Source organism: Phyllosticta capitalensis, assembly GCF_038381095.1.
Source record: "Phyllosticta capitalensis strain CBS 128856 chromosome Unknown BKA78scaffold_1, whole genome shotgun sequence".
NCBI classification, from domain to species: Eukaryota; Fungi; Ascomycota; class Dothideomycetes; order Botryosphaeriales; family Phyllostictaceae; genus Phyllosticta; species Phyllosticta capitalensis.
In genome coordinates, this window is record NW_027117439.1 from 3,957,821 (window position 1) to 3,975,523 (window position 17,703).

Below are 17,703 nucleotides of genomic sequence, written 5' to 3' on the forward strand. Positions count from 1 at the left end.
GTATACTAATTAAGGTAATTACTAACTACTATAATCTAGAGTACTTTATAATAACTAAGTAGCTCTCCTATTATTATACTTACTAGAGTAAGTTCCTTTTATAGTTTAACTTTAAAATTACCTACAATCTAGGTAAGCTCTACAAACTAGATACCCTTACTTAATATACTTAAGATATACTACTACTATATAAATACTTTATTACCTAAGCTATCCTAAAACTATACAACCTTACACCTAGCATAGGTATATATATAATATACTTATACTAGACTATACTCTCTCTACTAACACCCTCCCTAAGGTATAATAATTATAATTATATAGTATACTTCCTACTTACTAACAAGCCCTAGCTACAATACCTCTACACTATACACCTTAAGGATATAGACTAGGTTATCTAGAATATATATAGACTTAATAATAAGAAGTATATATAGGATAAGCAAGTCTAGGAAGTCCTAGAGGCTAAGAGAGGGGATAAGCTATACCTTAATAATATAACTCTAGTAGAGTATAAGGAATAAGATAGCATCCTAATCTATAGTAGCAAAGTATAGGTCCTAGATATTAATAATATATATAGGTACCTACTATACTATACTTATAACTTACCTATAGCTAGCCACCTAGGAGTAGTATATATATATAAGATTCTATAATAGAACTACTACTAGCTAAAGATGCTAGATAAGGTAAAAGACTACCTTAAAGGCTATTTTATATGCAAGTAAGTAAAGTCTTAAAGAGAGCTATAGAATTATAGATTACTATATCTACTCCTAGTCTCCTAAGCTTATAGTAAAGATATATCTATAGACTTTATAGTAGAGCTACCCCTAGGTAATATAACTAGTTCTAAAAATATCTTAACTATTATTAACTAGCTTACTAAACACGTGCAATTCTATATAATAGATAAGATAGATAGCCGCACTATAGCAAATCTATTTATAAGAGAATAGTTCTATAAAGAAGGACTGCCTAATACAATAGTATCTAACTAAGGTCTATAATTTATAAGTAAATTCTAGGGAGCTATATATAAGATACTCTCTATTAATATATATCTATTATTGTCCTATCACCTATAAATAGATAGTTAAACTAAATAACTATACTAGGAACTAGAGCAGTATCTCTACTATTTTATATTATTTAAGTAGGACAATTAGGAGAGCAAGCTCCTACTTACTAAGTTTACTATTAATAACTATATTAATGTATTAATAGAGCTTATGCTTTTTTTTACAAGTAAGAGATATCACTCTAGGATAGGCTTTAAACCTCTTAAAAGAGATATAAAGCTAAGTAATTTTAATATTTGCGATACCTAAGACTATTAATTAGATAAGAGAGATTAAATAGTTCTATAAGGAGCAAATTGTCCTTACTTAGTAGAAGTATTCTAATTAAGCTAATAAGCACTAATGCACGTCCCTAGACTACTAAATAGGTAATTAAGTTATACTAAATATAAAGAATATTAAGATAATTCACACTACTAAGAAACTAGATAATAAGTAGATTAGTCTATTCTAAGTTATTAAGATAGTTAACCTACAAGCTATTAAGCTAGAACTACTACCTATATTTTAGATCTACCTAGTTTTTAGCACTTTCCTACTCTATCCTTATAATAGAGGAATATAACCTTAAGATAATAATCTACTAATTATAGTGTAAGCACCTAAAGATAATTTATCTATAGTAGTTACTAAAGTGCTAGACTTATAACCTAATATAAGGTATAGATAACATAAGTATCTTATTAAGCGTAGAGCTATAGCTAAAGTATTATAGAAGTTAGTAGTAGCTATTAATATACTAGCCCTAACTACTAAGTTCTATACTAACTACCCTGAAAAGTACAACCTAACTATTAATAATCTATAACTAAAATATACTTAAGAGACTACTCCTATACTAGTAGCTACTATCTCTAGACCTACCTTATAAATTATACCTATTAATATAGGGAATATATAGGAACTACTAAGAAACAACTCTATAATCACTCTTAATAACCTAACTACACCTAATATTACTACTAGCAATACTACCTAGCAGGTAATTACCACTAGTAATTCCACCCCTAAAGTACCTACTAGATAGCCTAAATATAACTACAAGCCTATAGCTAAGCTTAAAGAACTTATAGAATATACTAAGGATAAGCGGAGGAGCTATATCTAGTAAGACTAAGTAGAACTAGCCTATAAGAAGGGGGTATAATATAAGAATAAGGTATTATTAATAGGATAGGTAGATATAATAATAATATCATAGAGTATAGTAGATAGTCGGATTATGTGGTGCAAAGCCTTGAAACCTTTGCACCACCTCTCTGTTAATTAAGCAACACCATATTCTAACTCTTGCGCCCTGACACTGTTAGCTCCCCAATGTAGGACCCGCGGTCCTGTTTCGTCGAGGTCCCAGCAAGAGATGACGTCTTGCGGGCACGAGGCTTGCTGATTTTAAATGGCTTTTCGCTTGACTTGTTTTTTGAAGGGGCCGGGGTGCGTTGTTGGCGTGTTGGCTGCTGTTTCGCCGATTTCTTGCGAGGCGTGGTCTTTTTAGGAGTAGTGGTAGTTGCTGGGCGAGACTGGCGACTTGGGGATGTCTCTCGAGACTTTTTTGGTGTTGTCTCTCTATTTTTTTCGGGTGTGCTTTCTGGTGTCTCATCGGGTGTCGGGAGTTGTGTTATTACAGGGGTTTTGGGCTCTGGCTTGTCGTCCCAGTCATGGGCTGACAAGAGGGAGGCTTTCGAATGGTCAGGGACATCGTGGACATCTCCTCAAGGCTTGAGCCAACTTATTCTTCAAATGACATGAAATACTTACGAGGCGCGAGGCAGCTGGGCGACAGGCGGCTTGGCGGAAAGCATTGTCTAATCGAAGTTTGTTGAGACATGTTGAGTATTGGTATAAAAGGACGGTTCAGCCTGGCAAGAAAGAGAATTGGGTGGTAAAGTACTGAAGATTTGATGTGCTCTGGTGTTGGTAGAGGAAGAGTGTAATAGAGAGAAGAAGAGAAAGGGTAATGCATCCATAAAAGCATACTTTATACCATTTCTCCCACCTATCTATCTACGCGCCCTTTAGTGTTTCCATGAAAAGAGTTCTGAGAGTCATCCTTAAAGCGTGGGGAATACAGGGGGACACAGACTTTCTCTTGTAAAAAGCTTCCTAGCAGTTCTTAGGAATAGCGTGCAGGAATGCAGAGGGACACAGACTTTCTTGTAAAAGGCTTCCTGGCCGGTCTCAACAGCATCGCTCTGGATTCCAAATGATTGATCAGCATCAGAGATCAATTATGTCTCGAGAATGTTCACATGTGCAGCGACGTTGTTGGCTTTCACTTGGGGGTCGTGGGGGTCGGGAAAGAAACTTTCTCTCGAAAGACCCTTTGCGAATGCACCAACCACAAATGTGAGATGTAAGCTCGCGGAATGGGACAGCTTCAAAAGCCTAGCATTGCCGAACCCATGCAGGGTCCGCAGAAGCCTTGATAAGCGGTTAAGACCAGGGACAGGCATTGCAGTCTTATGGTTCAGTTGGGGATGAGCAGCAGACAGAATGAGCAGCAGCAGACCACTGAACAAACGTGGGCGATAACGCTCGCAGCTGGTACCGACTGTGGCCCCATCATAGGTGCCATGTCTCATTCATATCAGACAAAGTCCATCTGTTGGGACTTTTTGCGGGCAGATAGCAATTGACTTCTCACATTCCCCCTGCCTGAGCGTGGTAGGCCGTCTTGGGTGAGAAGCTTTGTCGTCGATTTTTCGGGTTGCTGAGAGCGCCAGCGGGGAGAGATTTTGATTGGCGAGTACCAGAATTCAGCTGCTTTTTTATTCGCCACCTTCTCGCGTAGAGGACAGCAACCTTTGCGAAATCCCCAGGCCCCCCTTGTTCTTCGCTTACCCTTTACGACACCCAGACGCACGGACTAAAATTGCGCATGGTGGCCCATTTAGCTCGCCAGCTCGCCAGCTCCCATCACTTACACTCTGGTTCTCAGACGGGCATGACTTCTATGCACAGTATCAACGCGCTGGCACGGCTTTTCAAACTCAATTTTCACCTACGTGTATGTAGGGAGACTTCCAGTAAAGCCGGCCAACACTGGACACCTAGAAGATATGGCACTTGTCTCGTATACTTTATAGGTCTATCATGTTTGATTTCATCAGCTAGGCAGTTATGGGCATTCAGGCCTACTCAACTCACCAGCAGCTGCTCACTCACTTGCATGGCTCTTCCAGTGAGCGCTTCAAACAACCAGTTGAGAGTGTTGTTCCACGAACGAGCGGCGAACAAATTGGCAAACGAAGAAGTGATGTTGGATGTATCTACCTGCTGTTGATGAAATATCCCTGTCGCAGCTACAGGAACATCCATGCTAGTAGAGCTAAGACACGGTACCTTGACCTGAGCTCTGGTAAGGTCATCTGGTGCAGTTATCATTCTGGCTATGGACGACGCGCGCCGGAAGACGTGCCTAATTACTGCTCTAGGGTGACGTCACAGGGGACTGCACCAGAGGGCAAAGACCTCCACCTTCACCACTTTTCATCATCCTCATGTGTAAGGAGAATAGTAGCGTGAAGCGTCAATTGTGCATTTTTTGTCTACCTGCGACTCAATGCAGTGTTAGAGGTAAGAGGAGCGTCAAGTCTGTTGCAGCAGCGTCACTCAAATCGACCGCTGCATCTTTAACACCCTCTTTCGCATTATCGACAGCGGAAAAGAACCTGTGTCTTGATCTCTCACACACGAATTTCTCCCTCGCACTCGTCAACCCGGCACTAAGACCAAACCAATACCCATTCCTTTGCTCATGAATGGCCCCATCACCACTTAATCCTCAGCCCCACTAGCACCGAGTCCCCCTCCAAAGGCAATTCGTACGGTAGCTCGACGCCGTCATCTACACGTCCACCCAGCACCACGCCCAAGTCAAGGCTGCTAGCACCATGCCATTCTGGTGGTTTGATGCCGACCTTTCTCGTCGATAAAGTCCTTTTGTAAAGTCACCCAAGACGGTATTTTCAACGCCGTCTCTATTCGACAACAACATAGCACTCTTCCAGGGACTGAGTATTGAGGAATTTAAAATTTCCACATCCAACACCAATCACATCTCTACTCTGCTCTGTCTTAGCAACTCCCTTTACTTCACTGCTTCATCAACAGACTAAGCGTGCATGCCGCCACTCTAGCACCAAACATCAGAATTAACACATGTCTGTTACCAACGCCATGCGGCTGTCCGCCCGTCTTTCCATCTCACATCAATCCATCGAATGCCTTCCTCTTGGTCGATTTGTCTGCGTCCACGCACCGTTGCAATCGTTCCACTCGTCTCCAACTCTGCAGGATATTCCCCAGCCACCCACTCTGCAATTCCACAAAACGAAACAAATGATTCCGAACCGAATTAGAGCGGCGAGGGGCGCAGTGGCTCACTGCACTTCCAGGGGTTTGTGGATCAAGGAAGTACGGAGATGGGATTGCGGTACGCCCTAAGGAGCGAGGAGTGGCGGAAAAGATGGTCTCGATTAAGGTGGATCGAGCGGTAATTCTCTGACGCTTTGGGTTCGTGGTCTCCTTTTTACTCCTCCCCTGCTGGCAACGCTTGATGACGAGAGCTGCGGCAAATGCAAAGATCAGGAGAGGGAGCAGCCGCGGCTGAAAAGGGGCCGAGTGAGAAGTGTCGGGCTATGCGGCAGCCAGAACATACGGGAAGGTGAGTGGGAAGCTTTCAAGACACGCTTCTGACCCCGGGGCCCGAGCATGTCTGCTCTCAACGCCTTCACGACGTCTGAGCTACCTATCGCGCTTGCGCCATTTCCGCCTGCGGTCGCGTCTCCTCATCATCATCCTCCTCCTCCTCCTCTTCGTCATCACCCACACTCCTCATGAGCTTCGCGTCCCGCGCAATCCACCTCTTGAACGCCGCGACCAAAAAGTGCGCGCAAAACACCTGCTCGGTCGTGTACAAAATCACCGGAATGCTCATCTTGGCCTTGGTCTGCGTGTCAAAGGTCTCCCACATGGCGTACAGCAGCGGGATGCCGAGGGCGGCCGTCTTGGCCGGGCCGCAGAAGCAGATGGCGACGGTCTCTTGCTTGCCAAAGGGGCGGATGATGTTTTTGGTGTATGTGGCGATGGAAGGGTGGAGCCGCGCGAGGAGGAAGCAGAAAAGCGTCCAGAAGAGGTAGATGCCAATGTTGAAGAAGACGACCAGGATGACGGTTTGTGTGGAGAGGGATTGCAGCGCCGAGGTGGCGAAGCACGATGAGAAGGACGACCTGGGGTAGTCAGTGGCATCCAATGGCTACGTAAAAGGACGTCACCGCAATGATGTACGTACCATATCAGCAGCAACAAACACACGGTCCCCACCTTGCCCAGATACAGCCGCCCGACACACCACGCCGTCTGCCGCGGCCACGCCCACCGCACGCACTGCCCCACGACGAGCGGCAGGTAGACGCTCAAGCCCAGCAGGCGAAAGACGCTCCTGTACATACCCGTCAGGTCGCCGGCGTCGCCCTGCCAGGCAGCAAAACGAGCGTTGTGCGGAATCAGGGCGACGGTCCACGCCGGGCTGACGACGGGGCCAAACACGTTGCCGAGGAGGACCTCGACGAGGGCGGCGGCCTCGTCGCCGCCGGCCGCGCGCGTCATGACGACGTTGGAGGCGATGGTGGTGGGGATGCACGCCGTGAGCAGCCAGCCGACGAGCACGGCGCGGTCGATAACGCCCGCCGTGTCGCCTGCGTCGATGATGCGCACGAAGATGTAGACGCTGACGGGGCAGACGACGAAGCAGAAGCCCTGCACCAGCACGTGGAGGCGCCAGTTGAGTGCGTGGACGAGGAGGGCGCGGGGCGCAAGGCTGAGCCCGCTGATGAGGAAGATGATGGCTACGGCCCCGTACAGAATGCTGTACTCGGAGCGGATGATGCCGCCGTGCGCCGCGACGTGTGGGAAGAGGTAGGCCAGCAGGCAGACGAGGCCGAGCCCAAACATCAGCCATTGCGAGAGGAGGAGCTGGAAGAGCTTGTGAAGGGGTCGCGGGAGGATGTGGTGGCTTGATGAATGGGAGGGCGAGGGGGGCGCAGAGTGCGGAGATGGAGAGGCATTCTGTACAGTGGTAGTCGGAGTCGTGGTGGTCGCCTGCGCAGCGGCTTTGTCGTGTGGTATGCCGTGATGTCGTTCTTCTTCGTGGCCAGTCTTTTGCTTCTCTTCTTGTGCAGCCGGCGAGCAAGCACCAGACGTTGAGATACCGTGCGCAGACGCTCCATCGTCAACAACGACACTACTCGCCGCCATCGTCTCCTTCGTCGGTCTTATCGCCTCATCATCCCACCCCATTTTCCACGCTCTTTCTATCCCAGCCGTCTTTGGAGGGCGTTGTCTTTGCGGTGGTCCGCACTCGGCCTTGGTCAACAATTCGGGCTTGCAACAGTGTCGGTAGAAGTAGATGCAGCATGATGACTACATGTAGTTACTGCAGCGGGCTGATAGTTCAACCGCAGCAAGATCGCCGTTGGTTGTCTGGCTGATAAAGAGCAAAGAAGCGAGCGGGCAGCACATCACGCTTGTTGAGTTGCGACATCGGTGCCCTGCGTGGTGCTCGGTTAGTCGGCATGTATGCGCTAGCCACGATAGGCTGGTCGATTGCGCTGGCCGATGGTTGATTGGTGGCGAAGTGGCTTACCTACATCACGAGGATTCGTGTTTTTCGATGAGCGTGTAATAGAATTCATGTTTCTTGAAGTTGGATGCAGGAGTAGTTTTCCAGAAGTTTGTGGTTGGAGGATAGGGAGCTCTCAGCTCTCGCAAAATCGACTTCCTCCCGAACCTTCTCTTGAGGGCGGCAGAGATAGAATATAAACCTATTTTACATATGTCCACGGGTCGTCTGTACTACTAGGCCCTAAAATGCAAATACATGACCTACACGGGAGTTTGCGTTGTCGATATCGCGTGGCGGAATGTTGATGACTAGCAGTTCTTCCACCCTCTCTCGTTCGTTTGCCAGAGCAGTAAAGAACATTTCACTGGGAGATGGAGGCCTGGAAACCGCAATCGGTTCCGCATCTCTTTTGCCATCTGAGCGTCCGAGGCACCGCTTGCGACAATCGCATTACGAGCCCTGTCTGGTCTGAAAACGAGAGGTTGCCAGTTTCCATGACCAGGTCCGTTGGAGTAAAGGAAAAGAATCGAAAGGAATTCGGGTATAAACTTTGTGCGCAAATGAAGGTGACGTGATGATTACTGTTGCCCCCAACTCCTGCCGCTGCCAACAACAGGGCGAAAATTCTTGCCTTGCCTCCCAAAACGCCTTCTGAGCTCATTACCACATTACCTGAACTTGCTGACAATGACAGCAATGATCAAGATTACAAGGACCGAGATGATTGCAATGGTGATTATCCGATTCGTAGCCATCCTGAAAGCGCGTCAGTAATTACTGGAGAAACATAGACGCCTTGTGGGATATGGGAAGACTATACCTACGGGCCATCCCCCGCAACGTCTTGATACTCCTGTCTGTGTAGCCTTCGCTTTCGAGCAGGTTGCTTCTCGTGTGTTCAATCGTCTCTCTTTGTGCGGCCAAGTCACTTAGCGTGTTGCGCCCGATGTCTTCGGTCTCCAAGGCAATGCGTTGCGACTCGCGCAAGCGACCGCTGCTGCGCTCCAACCGATCCGTACCAGATAGAAGCTGTTGCCTTTGCTCGAGCTGGTCATCGTGCGTGGGGTCGTCCTTGTAGCGGTTGCCAAAGAGGGCACGCTTGTCTGACGAGAGCGACTTGAGTTTACGGCCGAGTTCGTCAATGTCATGCTGCGAGTTGCGGAAGCGCTGGTTGACCTTGTTCTTGGCTGGAGCGGGGATGTTGGGTTTCTCGATGCGCATTTGGTCGAGCTGGTTTCCATGTTAGTTGAGTCGTTTGCGCCGCCTCTTGCAATTTGGACAAAATTACCAGCTCCTTGGCCTCTTCCAGCGCCCTTTCAGCCTGGCGTATTGCGGCTTTCCTAGGCTCGCCGGCCAACTCCGGGATCTGATCAAGCTTCTGGGTGAGGTCGGCCTGGACAAGCTTCAGCTCAGCTTCGTAGCTGCCAAAGCGCTCCGATCCGGCCTCCGAGTCGAGAATGTCGGTCATGATGTCGTTGATGGGGAGACGGGTAGTCGGACGAAGGACGGGTGAGTCGAGGGCGGCAGCAGTAGAGGTTGCGCGTTGGTGGACTGGTGCCTTGAGGGTTTCAGCAGCGTGTGAAGGGCGTGTCGCGGGCGATGAAGCGCGTAAGTTGGGAGAGCGAGTAGGTCTCTGGGCAGAGATGACCGGAAGGGGTAGTAGTGTGGGCGGTCGAGGTGGTTGTGGTGGTGAGTGAGTGCCGCCAGGTGGTCGGTCTCGACGCGGGCGGAGCACAGACGGGACTAAGCCGTACCTGTCTTGGCAAGGGCATCCATTGATTCCTTTGGCGTAGGAGCAGCTGCCATCTGCGAGCTAGCCAAAGACGCAACCGAATTCCGGTTGCTCTCTCCTACTCCTACATAGCTCTGCCTGCATCTGCCTGTCCGAACTTGCGACCCTCTTCTCGCCTCTTGACCCGTCTCTCCAGTCCCGTCTGTCTTCTCCCCTCGCCCACTGTTTCTCTGAATCTATGATGTCATTGCTCGTCCTGTGAATTCGCACCTCTTCACTCGCGCCATGGCCAAGACGATCGCCATTGTCGGCAGCGGTGTGACGGGCATTGGCGCGCTGTATGCCCTGCGCAACACCGAGCATGAGATCCACCTCTTCGAAGCCAGTGATCGCCTGGGTGGTCACACCAATACCCTCAACTTCAAGCATGGCGACGAATCCGTCCCTGTTGATACCGGCTTCATTGTACTGAATACTGCAACTTACCGTTGGTAACCCCAGAATTTCCTCTACTACCACGATATTGATGCTCTGCAACAGCAAACTTCCAAGCCTTTCTGAAGCAGCTCAATGTCGAGACCAACAAGACGGAAATGACCTTTGGCATATCGAGAGACCAGGGCAAATTCGAATGGGCCGGCACTTCCCTCAATGCCGTATTTGCCCAACGCTCCAACATCTTCCGCCCATCTCACTGGCGCATGATATTCGATATTATACGCTTCAATCAGTTTGCGCTAGACCTCCTCCAAAACGAGTCCCATGTGAGCCTGAATCTAAGCATTGGCGAATACCTCGCCCGCGAGGGTTACTCGGCAGCATTCAGAGACAACTACCTCATTCCCATGACGGCCTGCGTTTGGAGCACAGGTGCAGACAAGTGTGCCCTCGACTTTCCTGCAGTCACCTTGATCCGATTTTTGTGGAACCACCACTTGCTCAACACCATCACCGAGCGCCCGGCCTGGATGACCGTCAAGGGAGGATCCAAGAACTACATCGATGCTGTGATGCGGGACTTTCCACCAGACCGTGTACATCTTTCCAGTGGAGTCAGGAGTCTTAGGAACACTTCTGAAGGCAAGGTTGCGCTTAGATTCGCCAAAGGCAAAGAGCAGGTCTTTGACCACGTCTTGCTGGCATGCCATGGAGACCAGGCATGGGACATAGTGGCTCCATCAGCCTCGGCCGAGGAGCTTAAGATACTTGGTGCCTTTCACACGACCCTGAACCGAGCGTACCTCCATTCGGACATTTCAGTGAGCAGGCTCTTCGAATTTCTCGGATTTTTTCACTAACCAGAGTCTCAGCTCATGCCCCGTAATCGCGCGACTTGGTCAGCATGGAACTATTTGACCAGCTCACAAAAACCTGGCCAAAAGTCCGGCACGTCTAATGGCTCCGCGGGCAACCTCGGTCTTGTCTCTTTGACTTACAACATGAATATTTTGCAGCACATCCCAGTTTCCAAATACGGCCACGTTCTTGTAACAATGAACCCACCGCATCCTCCAAAGCCAGAGTTGACACAAGGTACGGGCTTGTCGAAAGTAATTTCTACCCCATCACTGACGCGCCACAGCAAACATACCATATACCCACCCGCTTTACACTGCCAACGCCGTCTATTATCAAGGACAACTCCATAGGATCCAAGGACAAAGAGGAGTCTGGTACGCAGGAGCGTGGACCAGGTACGGATTCCACGAAGACGGCTTCCTCTCTGGCATCAACATCGCGTGCGACAACTTCGGTGGTGATGTCCCATGGGAGCGCATTGAGACCAAGACGATCAGAGGTCACGCGCCAGTGTTCAGTACCAAAGACCACGCCGCAAGAGTCTTCATCCAGGTCATTTCGATTCTTCTCAGACTTGTCGAGCTTTTCTTGGATATTTTGACAGGCCCAAAGAAACCTTCCAAGCTCATGCGGAGAACAAGCAGCAGGCGGAGGAAGATGAATTGACGGGTCGAGGAAGGTGGGGAGGGATTTGGCGAAGAATGTGTTCGCTTGTCTTGGCGATGCATGTGGTAGGCGTCTTTGCTTGATGAAGGAACGCGTGGCGACACAGCGACACGGTATCTCTTCTCTGAAAATCATGTATTGCGTTGGGTTGCTGGTTCAGCTGCTGGGGGCGCTGTTTGTGAAGCATGCTCATGGACGAATGCTTGACGAGTATAGAGTTTGTAGAATGGCATCGTCGCCTTTGCTGGAAGCTTGCAAAAAGTTTCGCCTGGGTTCTTTTCATGCAAAGATGCTTCAAGCGTGTTCTGGACCATTCAGTCTTCGCCAGCTTGGGCGCATATGGACCGCAATTCTTTGAGCGTCTCGATGGCGTCTGGGCCCAACTCTCCTCCGGCGGCCGGCTTGGGGAATTTTCCATAGCGAAGATCGCTCAGGTCATCGACTGATTTCGCGATTTCCTCTCGTACCGTTTGCGACTCTTTCTCAATCTCGTCAATCTCCGTGTCGAGATCCTCTTCGGCTTGCTCCATGTCTTGCAATAGTTCTTCAATGGTCCTCTTGCCTGGTCGACGCGCAAACGCTGCGCCCGAGGGCCCGTACATGTCCTCGTCCATTTGGACGTCCAGGCGCTCGTCAGCCGTGAGTCCTGCGTCTTCCAATTCCCCCCTCTCCTCCTTTCTCCGACGTCGCGCAATCTGGCGCGCCTGCTGCTCGCCGCGCTTGGCCTCGCCCGCAATGAATCGCTTCACATCATCAATATCGATGGCGCGTTGGTGCTGCAGCTCGCGGTAGAGGCGCGGAATTGCGGGATTGGCGCTTTGCGAGCGCGGGAAGAGGTCGATGAATTGCTGGAGCGTTATGACGTTGGTCAGAGGGGCGGGTCGGAGGAGAAAGTTGGAGAGGATGGAGGTTTCGGTGTGCGGCATGGCGAGGATCGGATCGAGATGGCAATTGACGATGTCGACAGCAAAAGCAAGGAGCAGTCAGAGTTGTTGTTTGGTGGCCCGGGAGACGCGTTGGCACAAGCGAGGACGGGAGGTTGGACGACGCGCCGGGACGGACGAGCTAAGACGCCAGTGCATCAAACTCACCACCTTCCCCAGCCCGTCGTCACCACGTGAAAACCCTCCGTACACTGGACACCCACGCTCCTCCGAGAAAGCACTTTTGCAAGGTTGCTGCTTCCATCACCCCATCGTTTCCGCAATCATACATCACACCATTCGCTAAGACTGCGCCGCCAACCATGGCGCCTTCGTCCCAACCCTACTTTCAAAAGGATGAGAAGGCATTGTGCTTCCATCACGAACTCCTCTACGAAGCAAAGGTCCTCGACGTCAAGCAGGTTGATCCAAACGACAAAAAGTCGGCGTACCAGTACAAGGTCCACTACAAGGGCTGGAAAGCCACGTGAGTTGCTGCGTCCACCTCCTCAAGCCACCCTGGGGGGTCACTTCTGTCATCGGCGCGAGCACATCACTTGTCCATCTTTCCATCATCATTCACCTCCTGCACCATCGCATCGGCTTCCGCCCTCCCCTTCGGCGGGCGTAGTCGTTGCGCTGGAAGAAAAGATTTTTCATTGCACTCAGCCGCTCCGGCAGAAGCGTTGCAACGACTAACGCCAAACTCTTAGATGGGACGACTGGGTCCCGCAAGACCGGTTGCGCAAGCTGACGGAAGAGAACCGTGAGCTGGCGGCCAGTCTGCGCAAGGAGATGGAGGCGATTCGGCGCAGCAGCACGGCGGCAAAGGGTGCCTCTGCTTCGCACAAGAAGAAGGTGACGGACATGAGCTCCACGCGCGGCAGCGAGGCTCGCGACACGCCCGCCGGCTCGACCAGCCTGGCTGGCCGCAAGAGGGGTCGCGACTATGAGATTGAACGGGTAAGGATATCTTCTTCTTTCGCACGTGATTTTTGCGATTCACTTCCCTTCACTTCACTCTGTCGCTTGCGCTGGTCGTTTTGTTTGGACGGGGCCTCCATCTTCCTACTTGTCACCTCCACGGCAAACCTTAGACCATCTTCGACGCGTCTTTGCTCTCATCACAACATCACCTCGCCTTCTTCTACTCGTCACTTCATTCTCCAGTCTTCTTCCATCCATCATCATGGTTTCTACACGAGCAAAAGCCAAGGCCAAGACAGAGGCCAAATCCTTGCGTCTATTGTGTGATACTGCCAGCATGAAGGCCCGTGCTGCTGGTATCAAACCCGTCGTCACCTCAAAGGCCACCAGCTCCAACTCCACGACTTCCAAGCGAAAGCGTGAAGGAGGCCCGCTGCCGCATGACGGACCCCGACCGCCAAAAGGGATGAAGTTTGCCTGCGCCAATCCGCAGCAGCCGTACGTCAAGGTTCTCGAAAACTGGGAGCGGGACACCAACATTACAGTTGAACCAACGCGCAAACAACCGCCTAGAAAGAAGCCCGCCAAGAAGGCCACTGCCAAGGGCAAAGGAAAGCGCGTCAGATTCGAGGAGTCCGAGGAGTCTGATGGTCCTCCCAAAGGAGTCAAGAGAGCCCGCAGGACTACGACCGCCAAGGATGCCCACTCGATCGTCCTCCAAAATTGGAACAGAGAACCTCGGCCTCCCCATCCAGTACTTCTTTCTCACACCTGCTTTTCCTTTTCATTGCCTATCTTGTGCTTTAAGTACACAGATCTGTCGAGCTTTAGCTAATGATGAATAGGAGGAAGCATTCCGCACCAGACCAGCTGTCCGCATCCCAATGCCCGACAAGCTCAAGTCTCTGCTCGTTGACGACTGGGAGCAAATTACTAAGAACCTCCACCTCATCACCCTTCCAAGCCAGAATACAGTAACATCCATCCTCGAGAGGTACGAACAGCAAGAAAGGGCAAAGCGCATTCCTGGCAGCGCCGATGCAGACATTCTGGAGGAGGTTATTCAAGGCGTTAAGGAGTATTTCAACAAGGCACTGGGCCGCATCCTGCTGTACCGCTTCGAGCGCGACCAGTATCTCGACATCCATAAGAGGATCGAAAGCCCAAAGGAACCAGGAGATAGGGAGAGCCTCTCGGGCAAATCGCTGTGCGATATCTACGGTGGGGAGCATCTTCTGCGACTGTTTGGTAAGGCTTCTCGAAGCAGAATTACTCATCGAGGTGCACCAAGGCTGACAGCGGGCAGTTTCATTACCCGACCTCATCGCACAGACCAACATGGATCCTCAGGCGGTCAACAGGCTCCGCGAAGAGCTGCTCAAGATTGTCATGTGGATGGCCAGAGACGACGTTACCAACTGGATCATGATTGGCGAGAGCGAGCCAGCCGACCAAGAGTACATTGAAAAGGCCAAGGGCGACGAGAAGCACTGACCGCGGGGAATGGCCGCACCACTTTGAAATTTCACCTGCACGGCTGCCAAAGCTAGCCGAAAAACTGAGGATTAATTTGTCTGGGCGCAAACAAGGCGTTTACCTGGTTGTTGGGAGCGCAGAAGATGGCGACATTTGCTTTTTCCGCCCACCCCTGCATCATTCCCGAGACGCCCTGCATATTGCGTACACATGGGCGTGCTCGACCCATTGCTTTGGCTCGTGGGGATACGGTGAGAGGAGCTTGCGCGCGCGTGGTTGGATTCGAAATGGGAAAGGGACAAGCACGGGCAGGCCGACGTGGAAAATGGATAGCGTGCGAGATATCCTAATTGAGGCAGCATGTCACAGTCGTACATTCAAAAGGGCCCCTCGCGTGCAGGTCTTTTTTGGTGTTTTTGGAGCACAGCACAGCCGCGTAGAGCCGCCGGGCAGACGCATCAACGGGCGCACAGGCAAGGAGTCGTCGTTTCGTAGAGCCATGCAGGCGTCGCAACGTCGTACCCCCACAACCAGGACGGGGCACGTGGATTGGCGGCTTGAGGCGCGAGAGTGCAGCAGAATACGTGGGCCACGGTCGAATCGAGGCAGCGAGGCGGGTGGGCGGCTGTGGCTCAGCAACAGTCACGAAATCGGGGGGCCTGAGTCGCTCGCAGCGTCTGGGCCTCAGTCCAACCGGAGGCAAGGGCGCCAGTGATGAACAGCAAACCGGCTTGGGTCTGGCGCTCTCGGGCCTGGTGGTTGGGTGTTGCAGACTCGATGTACATCATCAGCTCACGCTGACACCAGCAAGCACATGGCGCCGCAACGGGACAAGCTGCCCTTATCGTCGAGAGCCCTTTACCGCCATGCCGTCCATGTCGTCTGCATCCACACGCGACTCGTCCCCCTTCTTCGACTCCCTTTTCGTCCTCATCCTCGTCCTCCTCCTCGTCGCCGCCATTTCTCGGCGGCCTCGTTCTCAAGGCGCTCCACCGCACCGCCAATCCACCACCTCGACCGCGACCCCATATCCAGCCCCTCCATGCGCCCATCTTTCCTTTTATAACTCTCCGCCCCGGAATTGATTCTTTGCTCGAACCTCGTCCTCTCAGTCGTGTGGCTCCGTTGCTTGACGGGTCTTGGCGTGGGTTGTCATTTTGCCCTCGTACCCACGAAAAGCTTCTTCGGATTTGCTTCATCAGCTACCCTGCTCCTTCGGTCTTTCCTCCTCCTCCGCCGACTTTTTATTCCTTCTCTCCACTTCTTCCAATTTCACGTTGGCTCTCTCTACGTTCGCCGGCCCCTCCCATCGTCAATTCGTTTGTCGATGCTACCATGACATTCTTATCGAGTCCTGAGAGTCAATCCCACGCCAGTTACTCGTAGCACCCGTCCATCCCGCCTGGTCCTCGTCTTCAGAGCTTCCCCGCCTACCGTGCCCGAGCCCATCATGGGCCTCTGTCTCCGCGCCGAGTCCTGGATATGGTACTCGTGCGTCATGGTCATCGCCATTGCGCGCTTCGTCTCGCGCACCTTGTTGTTTCGTGGAGACATCAAAAGGCTCCAGATTGACGACTGGCTCATGTTCGCCGCGCTGTGTACCTATACCACGCTGCTGGTCACCATCAACATTGTAGCCACCACCGAGACCAACCTTTTCCCTCCTAACTTTGACTGGGATGCCCTAACGTCGTCGGACATTCACTCGCGGATTTTTGGGAGCAAGCTTGTCCTCGTCGTCGAGCAGTGCCAATGCGCGACCATCTGGGCTGTCAAGGCTTGTTTGCTCATTATGTACTACCGCTTGACGTATGTTTTGACGTACAGGCCCTGCGTTATTCTCAAGTGTAATGTCGCTGATGGCTCCACAGAATCGCGCTCCGAGAAAACTTTGTGGTCAAGATTCTCGCCGCCTACGTCGCCGTCGGCTTTGTCGTCATGGAAATCCTCTACTTTTTTGTTTGGTGTAAGCCATTCGACCTCTATTGGGCAGTCCCGACGCCAAACTCTCAGTGCAACGTTGCGACCAATCACCTGATTACGAATGCCGTCTTCAACATTTCCTCGGACGTGTTTCTCCTCATCCTCGCGCTGCAAATGGTGGTCCGGAGCCAACTTCCCCTGCACCGCAAGCTCGTCCTCGGGGTCATCTTTGGACTGGGCATCTTTGTCGTTCTGGCTTCCATATTGAACAAGTATTACAGCTTCACCAATCCCTATGGCCAGGCATGGACTTTTTGGTACACTCGAGAGAGCAGCACGGCTCTCCTGGTTGCAAACCTGCCCTATACGTGGACGCTCCTACGCCGCCTGTTTAATCTCAGAGCTTTCGACCTCCAGGCCTCGCAACAAACGGCCACTTCCATGTCGACATGCCCTCAGAACGCAGTCTTTGGCTACCACTCGAATCGCACGAAAAGAGCCCGAACTCGTGGACAACTGCAGCCCAGCCTTACTGGTACCACCGTTGCCGATCCACCGCCGTCAGCATCTCTGTCTCCAAAGTCGACGTCCAAGTCTTTGCCCAAGACTGCTCGCAGCGATTCGCACTTTTCGTCCGCTTCCCCTGGGCTCCCTTTCCTCCCGCCTGTGGCAGAATTGCCGCCGCCCAACACTCTCTACGTTCCCCGCCGCCCGGAAATGCTGCGCGCAGATACGGCGCCTCCAGCATGTCTCGAGTCCGGCCTCGTCGACTTTTCCGGCACGCGCACCCGCAGCAAAAGTCCTACCGCGCACACACACTGCCGTTCCGACAACGATCTACTGCGTCCATGGCACGACGGAGACAGCTACCTCTACTCGGCATCGTCCGCGTCGGCGTCGGGCGGCGAAGACGACCTCGAATACGATGACGCGGGCGTCTGTGCGCTCCACGGAGACCCACCGTCCTCAAACCACGCCGCTGCTGCTCGCCACCGCCACCAGCATCACGAAGGCGCTCACGCCTGCGCCGTCGACGGCCTC

General features: G+C 51.5%; 7 protein-coding genes across 7 annotated transcripts; 3 read left to right on the plus strand and 4 right to left on the minus strand.

Annotated features, from left to right (window-relative positions):
• Nucleotides 1–2,374: 2,374 nt before the first annotated feature.
• Nucleotides 2,375–2,919, minus strand: BKA78DRAFT_291977 (uncharacterized protein; the record flags this gene model as incomplete). The annotated part of the gene is made up of 2 exons (XM_066885983.1): nucleotides 2,375–2,754; nucleotides 2,850–2,919. The coding sequence occupies 2 exons, from the start codon at nucleotides 2,917–2,919 to the stop codon at nucleotides 2,375–2,377; spliced, it is 450 nt and encodes a 149-aa protein (XP_066750108.1).
• A 2,862-nt stretch (nucleotides 2,920–5,781) lies between these two features.
• On the minus strand, nucleotides 5,782–7,764 carry BKA78DRAFT_24037 (SBF-like CPA transporter family-domain-containing protein). Its single transcript, XM_066883906.1, has 2 exons — nucleotides 7,738–7,764; nucleotides 5,782–7,642 (listed from the first exon to the last, which is right to left on the minus strand). The coding sequence occupies exon 2, from the start codon at nucleotides 7,389–7,391 to the stop codon at nucleotides 6,027–6,029; it is 1,365 nt and encodes a 454-aa protein (XP_066750109.1). The 5' UTR covers nucleotides 7,392–7,642; nucleotides 7,738–7,764; the 3' UTR covers nucleotides 5,782–6,026.
• A 726-nt stretch (nucleotides 7,765–8,490) lies between these two features.
• On the minus strand, nucleotides 8,491–9,184 carry BKA78DRAFT_244378 (vesicle transport V-snare protein, variant; the record flags this gene model as incomplete). Its single annotated transcript, XM_066884023.1, has 2 exons — nucleotides 8,491–8,946; nucleotides 9,005–9,184. The coding sequence occupies 2 exons, from the start codon at nucleotides 9,182–9,184 to the stop codon at nucleotides 8,491–8,493; spliced, it is 636 nt and encodes a 211-aa protein (XP_066750110.1).
• Nucleotides 9,185–9,733: 549 nt separating this feature from the next.
• Nucleotides 9,734–11,413, plus strand: BKA78DRAFT_349335 (uncharacterized protein; the record flags this gene model as incomplete). The annotated part of the gene is made up of 4 exons (XM_066890784.1): nucleotides 9,734–9,935; nucleotides 9,989–10,707; nucleotides 10,759–10,981; nucleotides 11,031–11,413. The coding sequence occupies 4 exons, from the start codon at nucleotides 9,734–9,736 to the stop codon at nucleotides 11,411–11,413; spliced, it is 1,527 nt and encodes a 508-aa protein (XP_066750111.1).
• Nucleotides 11,414–11,727: 314 nt separating this feature from the next.
• On the minus strand, nucleotides 11,728–12,339 carry BKA78DRAFT_244826 (Cnl2/NKP2 family protein-domain-containing protein; the record flags this gene model as incomplete). The annotated part of the gene is made up of 1 exon (XM_066884069.1): nucleotides 11,728–12,339. One exon carries the CDS (start codon nucleotides 12,337–12,339, stop codon nucleotides 11,728–11,730), a length of 612 nt encoding a protein of 203 aa, XP_066750112.1.
• A 157-nt stretch (nucleotides 12,340–12,496) lies between these two features.
• BKA78DRAFT_304235 (mortality factor 4-like protein-like protein 1) lies at nucleotides 12,497–15,122 on the plus strand. The gene is made up of 4 exons (XM_066887610.1): nucleotides 12,497–12,823; nucleotides 13,050–13,299; nucleotides 14,109–14,511; nucleotides 14,570–15,122. Exons 1-4 carry the CDS (start codon nucleotides 12,660–12,662, stop codon nucleotides 14,755–14,757), a joined length of 1,005 nt encoding a protein of 334 aa, XP_066750113.1. The 5' UTR covers nucleotides 12,497–12,659; the 3' UTR covers nucleotides 14,758–15,122.
• A 1,067-nt stretch (nucleotides 15,123–16,189) lies between these two features.
• BKA78DRAFT_245082 (uncharacterized protein) lies at nucleotides 16,190–17,070 on the plus strand (the record flags this gene model as incomplete). The annotated part of the gene is made up of 2 exons (XM_066884092.1): nucleotides 16,190–16,548; nucleotides 16,611–17,070. Coding segments are annotated over 2 exons (819 nt in total), but the record flags the coding sequence as incomplete, so codon positions are not given.
• Between the last annotated feature and the right edge of the window lie 633 nt (nucleotides 17,071–17,703).

Bases quoted from the DNA above. Each gene is read 5' to 3' on its own strand.
- BKA78DRAFT_24037 (XM_066883906.1), bottom strand. From the start codon at position 7,391: ATGGGGTGGGATGATGAGGCGATAAGACCGACGAAGGAGACGATGGCG.
- BKA78DRAFT_304235 (XM_066887610.1), top strand. From the start codon at position 12,660: ATGGCGCCTTCGTCCCAACCCTACTTTCAAAAGGATGAGAAGGCATTG. The intron at 12,824-13,049 runs GTGAGTTGCTGC...CCAAACTCTTAG, and splicing joins TACAAGGGCTGGAAAGCCAC to ATGGGACGACTGGGTCCCGC. The intron at 13,300-14,108 runs GTAAGGATATCT...AATGATGAATAG, and splicing joins GCGACTATGAGATTGAACGG to GAGGAAGCATTCCGCACCAG.